Source organism: Sinocyclocheilus grahami, unplaced genomic scaffold, assembly GCF_001515645.1.
Source record: "Sinocyclocheilus grahami isolate Dianchi unplaced genomic scaffold, SAMN03320097.WGS_v1.1 scaffold430.1, whole genome shotgun sequence".
Classification (NCBI taxonomy): domain Eukaryota; kingdom Metazoa; phylum Chordata; class Actinopteri; order Cypriniformes; family Cyprinidae; genus Sinocyclocheilus; species Sinocyclocheilus grahami.
Window position 1 is genome coordinate 400,690 of NW_015505609.1, and position 8,137 is coordinate 408,826.

An 8,137-nucleotide genomic window follows, 5' to 3' on the forward strand; every position below is an offset into this window, starting at 1 on the left:
CAGAATCTGCCCCACCTAAATTTACGGTCAGGAGCCGCTACTGCAACTGGCATGTGTTATTTACTCACCAATTATTACCAATTAAACCAATTTTTGCTCACATAAGGTGCTTGGCGAGTGTTGATGTATGCCTCTAAATCTATCTCTAAATAAATCCAGTGGTTTTGATCAGCAGATTTGTTGACTTCTTTTTGTTCCTCCTGTTCTGTTTGCATCAGGCGTCAAGACTCGTTCTCATACTTGGGAAATGAGATGATCCATAACTCTCTTTTTTTCTTCACAGCAATATTCTCCCTAAACAATGAGCAGCACAGTGTAGTTTGTCTACACATTTTCAGCCTTCACATTTTTTTGCCTTACACTTTCTGACAGCTGTTTATTGAATTACAAAAGGAGGCGCTCTCAATGGGGCGAACATTTGAGAAAATCAGAGAAGGAAAAGCAAGAGAGAAAAGGCCAATCGTGTTTGCCGTAAAACGAAGCGTGGGCACAAAATGTCACAGAGTCTGTGAAGGAAATGTCTAGGGGCTTGATACATCAGCCCCTCTTGTTTGAATTAAAACTTAATGAGAGCTACTCTAGAGGAGCTCAACCTGTGCCAATGCGTAATTGACGCCAGTCTTATTTCTAAAACCAAATGAGCTTCAAAAGCGATTCTTCGGTCACGTCTCCCTCTTTAGCCGAGCATCTGGGTCTGTTCGCTCGGAGACTTGTCGTCTTGTCAAAAAGCAGCAATTAAGCCACTTTTGAACAGCATGTTAATACGATAAGCACAGAAACACGCTTGACCTTCTTACTAGTTTACAAAGAGCTTCGCCAGCCGAGCGGATACGTCATTAGAGCTTTTTTTGTGTCTGCTTTTATAACCGTTTTAGTGTTTGTGTTCAATTTTGTTTGATTGGGGGGAAATAACCTTCAAGGAAGAACTGCATGATTAATATAGACGTAACTTGGCTTTGTCAAAGGCAATGTGTCCCTTATGTCTGCTTTGTGTTCTTCGTAGTGACGAATTTGTCTATGTGTGTGTGTTCTGGAATGAGTGGTCGAGGGAGGGAGGGGGTCTGTCGCTCTTCTTTGCTCTTCTTTCTGGCTCGTCTCTCCCCATCTCTCCTCTCTTCTTCTCTGCCGTCTCTTTATTTGTCGGAACAAGGCCCTGAGCAGACTTTAATCTCCCAGTTCCATGTTATTGCCTCGCCTGCAGCACCTTCATTAGTTGCTTACCCGTGGCACTGTTTGTATGAGACAGTGATGTGTTTGCCATGTGCACATTGATTGCCCAAGCTGCCGTAGCAAAGTACGCTGCTGCCACCCATTGGCCATGTTAATAAAACACCCAAACTCTATGTATATATATCAGGGGTGGCGAATGTCGGTCCTGGAGAGCTGCGCAGCCCTGCAGAGTTTTGCTTCAACCCTAATCAAACACACCTGCACAAGCTAATCAAGGTCTGAACGGTTACTAGGAAGCTACAGGCGAGTTTTCATTAGGGTTGGAGCTGAACTCTGCAGGGCTGCGGCTCTACAGGACCGGAGTTCGCCACCCCTGGTATATAAATATATATATATATGGCTAGAACAGCAGATTATAGAATAAAAATCCACCGGAGACTTGTCCTTTTTTCATTTTTAAACATAATGTAAGTGTTTATTTGGCAACTTCTGCCAGCCACTAAAATAGACCTCCACCATTCCTTCAACAAAGGGCGGGATGCTCCCCTTTTTTACTTTTTTGAGTTTAGAGCTGTCACAGAGACCAATTGATATCTGTCAGGTAGTAGGATATATTATATGTGACCCCCCCCCCCCCAAAAAAAAAAATTTGCTTAGTTTCCTAGTAATATATAAATGTAATATAATATATAATAGGGTAACTGACAGATATTCAACAAGAAAAAAGGTCAAACAAAATCTTAAACAGAATCTGAAATAAAATAAGAATATTCAATGAAAAAAAACATTAACTTAATATAAGTGCCTTGGCAACTAATTGAAATAAAATAACTACTAAAAATGTACTAAAATTACTAAAACTTCCAAAGAAATAAAAGCTAAAAATAAATGAAGTAAAAAAAAAAAAGTAAATAGAAATATTTTTAAAATTAATACAAATGACAAAAGCATATTACAGAATAGTTCAAACTGAAACTAAATTTGAAATATTAAAAAAATACTATAATAGTATGTAGATAATACAAAAAAAAACACTAATTGTGACTCTACAGTAATTAATGGTCAAAATGAATCCACTAGTTGACTACCAACCAACTAATTCATTATTGAATGACTAGTTGACCATCCATTCCCATTTCAGATATAGTTAAGGCACAGCTGTATAGCCACTGTCATAGTCATGTGATCGTTCTGGGTATATTTGCCTGTTTTGCATCATGGACTTAAAAGACGCTTTTGTGTGTCCACAGACAGCAGAAGGCCTATATTGCCACTCAGGGCCCTCTAGCAGAGACCACTGAGGACTTCTGGAGGATGTTATGGGAGCACAATTCCACTATTGTAGTGATGCTGACCAAACTCAGAGAGATGGGACGGGTAAGAGCACCTTCCTCCCTTTAACTCGCATCCTGGTGTTTTATTCAAAGATTTACTTCTATTTTTCCACATCCTGCAGGAGAAGTGTCATCAGTACTGGCCAGCTGAGCGCTCTGCCCGCTATCAGTACTTTGTGGTGGATCCCATGGCTGAATACAACATGCCCCAGTACATCCTGCGAGAGTTTAAAGTCACAGATGCCAGGGTACGTGCATCTATCACCTGTAGGAATCTGCCAGAGGAGTGTTATTTGTGTTTGTTTTTTTATCCGAATGTTACTCAGTATGGTACTTGAGGGCACCGCTGGGGTGTGTGAGCAATCTGTTGCTGGCGGCAGATATTTCACACCAACATGGCACTCTCACATCCTGCGTCTCGCTTTGGACTTCAGAGCTTTCTGGCGACTATAAATATGTATAAACTTGTAGCTAAATCGCATACACGCACGGTCATACAGTCAGCATATGGACAGAGGCTTCCTGTGGAGGAGTCCAGCTGTTGTGTGCCTTTGTGAGAGTGAAACCAGCAGCCTAATAAACCGTTAATTCTTTACTCCCTTCAGGATGGTCAGTCTAGAACCATTCGGCAGTTCCAGTTCACTGATTGGCCGGAGCAGGGAGTGCCAAAAACTGGAGAGGGGTTCATCGATTTCATTGGACAAGTTCATAAAACCAAGGAGCAGTTTGGGCAGGATGGACCAATCACTGTGCACTGCAGGTAAGTTCACCTCTGACCTGAAGTCTGAATATAAATACGGACAGCAAAATATGTGTAGGGATCATATACAGTCAGATGATCAGCAGATGATCATCCTGAAGGTTTATTTTGTAATAATGACCAAATGACTTCACATTATCCTGCTTATTACACAGCTACTTACCAAATAAACATTTTACACATAAAAAGTGATGGATACATTTAGTTTATGCAGAGTTCACAACATATTGTTACACAAAATATTTTAATTACATATTTTTCTAATTGTAATAATGAATTATTCGTTTTTTATTTTATTTTAATAATAAACAATTTTATTTTTACTAGTGCTGTCAAATGATTAATCGCGATTAATCGCATCCAAAATAAATGTTTTTGTTTACATAATATATGTGTGTGTGCTGTGTATATTTATTATGTATATATAAATACACACACATACAGTATATATTTTGAAAATATTGACATGTATTTACATGTATATATTTATATTCACATAATTTATATTATATATAAATATATTTAATATATAAACATAACATATTTTTCTTAAATATATACATGCATGTGTGTGTATTTATATAAACATAATAAATATACACAGTACACACACATATATTATGTCAACAAAAACTTTTATTTTGGATGCGATTAATCGCGATTAATCATTTGACAGCACTAATTTTTACACATTTCATTTTTAGTTGTATAATTTCTCTTAATTTAATCATTTTTAATAATTATTTTTTATTTAGTAATGTACGCTTTTTTTAATTGTAAAAACTTTTAATAAACAATTTTACACAATCTTTTTTTTTTACAAATTTTTTATTTAAAATGTTTGATATAATTATTATTTTTGTAATGTTTTAACTTGTCAGTAAGTAACAAATACAGTTTTTAACAATCATTTATATTATTATTTTTCAAATGCATTAAATTGACACATTTTTAAATTGTAGAATTTAATTTAATATTTTAAAAATACACATTTTGTTTTTTAAACTAGATTCATTTATTTCCTTTCATTTCTATCACAGCCTCACAAACCCCAAACACCCAGATTTAGTGCATTACACTGTAGACTTCAGTATTATGTGTCACGCAGATCCTTCACCCTTGTGTAACAGGTGTTAAGTTAACAGATGCTGTTGTTTTTCAGTGCTGGAGTGGGAAGAACAGGTGTTTTCATCACTCTAAGTATTGTCCTAGAGAGGATGAGATATGAGGGTGTGGTGGATCTGTTCCAGACCGTTAAGACCCTGCGCACTCAAAGGCCTGCCATGGTGCAGACAGAGGTACTGTCCTACTGCCCCAAAATTGCAATACCACTCCAATATGCAATTAAAGCTGCTGATTTAGACTTAGAAGACTTAGAATTACTGATAAGTAGTTAATAGTTATCCAACAGCCTCCTCATAGCCTAACATGATAATGTTGTTTGTAGAGCCGCTGGTGCACAGAGACAACAAAGTGTTATTTCTCAGGACACCTTTCACCTATTTCAGTGGTGTCTTCAGGGACGTTTCATACACGGTGTTCCAAAAAGTCACTGACAGCAGCTTTAGCAGCAATTGATATGGAGCGTGACCTCTTTGTCACCAACTCCGTGTTATTAGTTAAGGAGGCGATTGTTTCTCCCGCTGACACAAGCTGATTTCTCCCCTGCAGGACCAGTACCAGCTGTGCTACAGAGCCGCTTTGGAGTACCTGGGGAGCTTTGATCACTATGCAACGTAACCACTCCTGGACCACAGCCCTCTGGTACAACTCTTCAGGAGTGCACCAAGTGTTCCTTCTGAGCCACCATTTCCCATCCCCATCCTGTACAGAGATCTGGGGGGTGGGAAGGGCAGGCTATCCAGTGGCTGGTTAACCAATCACAGCAGTCCATTATCGACTGGCACCAAGAGATTGCTTTAAGAAATTTAGACAACTCTCTTTCAAGAAGCACCATCTAAAAAAAACTACATTCTAGTTTCTCCTTAGCGTACGCCAACCCACACTACGGTCGAAGGCTACTGGTAGCACTCATTCTTCTTTTTTTTTTAAATCATGATTATCATTTGTTATTATTTTTAAAAATCCATTATGCCAATATTGTTATTATTCTTATTTAGAATATTTGTGTTTTTATTTTTAAATCATCTTTTAACATCTTTTGTCTTAATGGCCTTTTCCATGGGTCTACCTTTTGCTTATTTGGTACTGTTTTATTTTGTATTTTCTTCATAATATGTTATTTTAGCACAAGGACATGTATTTTTAACATGCTCCTGATACTAATACCAGAGAACCACTGGTTCTCTAAGCTGCTGATGGTTGGACTTTGTAACATGATTTTACTGTTGTTAATTATTTTTTTCTTCGTTATGTATAATTGGTCTTATTGGGCTAAAATGAGTGGGTTCACTTTTGGAGAAGCCTTTAATGTTCTGTCTCGATAAAAGAAAAATCTCCAACTGCGAGACGTATGTATTTGGGTTAGTGGTACTAAATTAAGAAAAGCTTTTTGTAGGAGAAAGCAAATCAACTAATAAAATCGGCACTGTACAGAACTCAGTAAGGGTTAAATGCGATTTGTGAGGAATACATTACGACCTTCTGATTGGAGCGCATTCACCGTGAGGGATGTTAGCGGCAACTGAACGCAATCCTAACGAAAAGTGCCCCTTCTCTGTGACGTTTAAAGACCTGATATTGAAATGAGACCAATCGCCATTGGCACCTGTACAGTATAAACCACTCCCCCCAAGGGAGAGTCAGCTCTGTTTAATCCAACTCTTCTTTTTTATACAGAAATATATAGACATAAATTTATAATTATGGATAAATATAAATACTATTATACAGTATATAAACAGCTTCTGCTCTATTGTCCATAATTCTCTCAAAACGTAATCCTGGACTTTTCTTGATATACCGACATAGAGAAAATTACACGAGAGACTGCTGTGTGTGAGTCTATTCATGGTACAAAAGTTATATCTACTGTAGTATCTGCGCACCCCAGGTATTTGGTGGCCTCCTCTGGTGGGGTGGGGCAGCAAATTAAAAACACTTCCTACAGGACAACATTTCATGCCTGCTCAATTACAACCGGCATGTTAAAGGGAGACCTGGCCATACATTCAGAATATGTTGGAAAGTTCATTTTTACCTTGTGAATGATTAGTGCTGTAGAGGTTCGATCTGTTGTATACACAGTCTGTTTTCTATTTGTTAATAAGAAAACTGGAATAAAAAAAAAAAATGTTGCAGGAAAAAAACTTAATGTAATAAAGTTCAGTAATTGGGTTTTGTACAAAGTATTGTCTGTGTGTGTGTTTCTGGACTATACTCGGTGTGTTATTAGTTACATATTAGATGACTTCATCAACCCAATGCTTTCATAAAGCACTCGAATAACTCTCCCTTCAGAGCTCAGATCTGTGCCGGCTTTAGCTATAGTTATCCAGCAGGGAACAACATGTTCTTTGGCTTTCTGTCATAGAACATTTTGTGAAAACCAAATAATATTCAGCCAATTCAAAACCACAGACTTCTAGATTTTCTGTGAATTAAAAGATGTGACTTCACAGTCAGTCATGGATATTTAGTAACACTTTACAGCAGGGGTGCCCAACCCTGCTCCTGGCGATCGACTCTCCTGCAAAGTTCAGCTCCAACCCTAATCAAACACACCTGAAGCAACTAATTAGGGTATTCACGATCACTTAAAAATTAAAGGCAGGTGTAGCATTGGAGCTAAACTTTGCAGGACAGTCGATCTCCAGGAGTAGGGTTGGGCACCCCTGCTTTACAGTAAGGTTCAATTTGCTGATGTTAAAGCATTAGATATTGTGAGCTATAACAATGAATAATTAATCGATTTTAATGTTGATTTATAAATACACTAATGTTCACTGATACATTCTCAGAAAAAAGATACAAAAGCGGTCACTGGAACAGCACCCTTTTAAAGAGTATGCCTTTGTATTTTATTTACCTCTAAAGAGTGCATATAAGTACTTGAATGTTACATATTAGTACACTGTAAAAGGCGAGAAGTTGACTACTTTAAAAAATTTAGGAAACCCGTTGCCTTAAAATTATTAAGTAAATGAAATGCATGCATAATTAAAAGAAAAAAGTTAAGTGAACTTGACAATTCTGAGTTACAGTAACAAATAAAAGAAAATGTGTTGTGGTCTCTTTTTATTTTTAAATTGGATTAACTGAAATCCATTAAATTGCGAATACTTAAAAGTGTGAATCTACTCAACTTAAAACTAACAAGTTAATCTGAGTTCTGTCTACTCACTTAAATTGAGGAAACTCATTGCCTTGAAAACATTAAGTAACCACAACTTACTGTATTTGTGTAATTACAATTTACTTGAGACTGATTTGATGTAAACTTAATTTACTGATTTCTTTCAAAATGAAAATTGAAGGCTACTAATACAATTCAAAATTGTATAAAAAAAAATACAAAATTGTTCAAAACAGACTGCACACAAACACTTCTAGGAAGAATTGTCAAAAGCAAGTCAACTCACCTACATGTACAGTAAATGAACATACTTTCCAGAAGGTCAACAATTCACTAAAAATGTTTTTTTTTATTGGTGTTATGAAGTATTCTAATTTGTTGAGATAGTGAATTGGTGGGTTTTTGTTAAATGTGAGCCAAAATCATCACAATTAAAAGAACCAAAGACTTAAACTACTTCAGTCTGTGTGCATTGAATTTATTTAATACACGAGTTTCACAATTTGAGTTGAATTACTGAAATAAATTAACTTTTCCATGACATTCTAATTTATTGAGATGTACCTGTATATAGCACTTCATACAATACAGATTGTGTCAAAACAGCTTTACATTGTT

The 8,137-nt window shown here is 36.6% G+C and overlaps 1 protein-coding gene across 1 annotated transcript in view; it reads left to right on the plus strand.

Annotated features, from left to right (window-relative positions):
- Window positions 1–6,533, plus strand: part of LOC107551707 (receptor-type tyrosine-protein phosphatase F-like) — a 301,032-nt gene extending 294,499 nt beyond the window's left edge. The window contains exons 27-31 of the mRNA XM_016233423.1: window positions 2,421–2,547; window positions 2,627–2,752; window positions 3,110–3,264; window positions 4,427–4,562; window positions 4,936–6,533. Coding sequence (XP_016088909.1) covers window positions 2,421–2,547; window positions 2,627–2,752; window positions 3,110–3,264; window positions 4,427–4,562; window positions 4,936–5,004 — 613 coding nt within the window. The 3' untranslated portion in view covers window positions 5,005–6,533. The remainder of the gene's footprint in view (window positions 1–2,420; window positions 2,548–2,626; window positions 2,753–3,109; window positions 3,265–4,426; window positions 4,563–4,935) is intronic.
- Window positions 6,534–8,137: the final 1,604 nt, after the last annotated feature.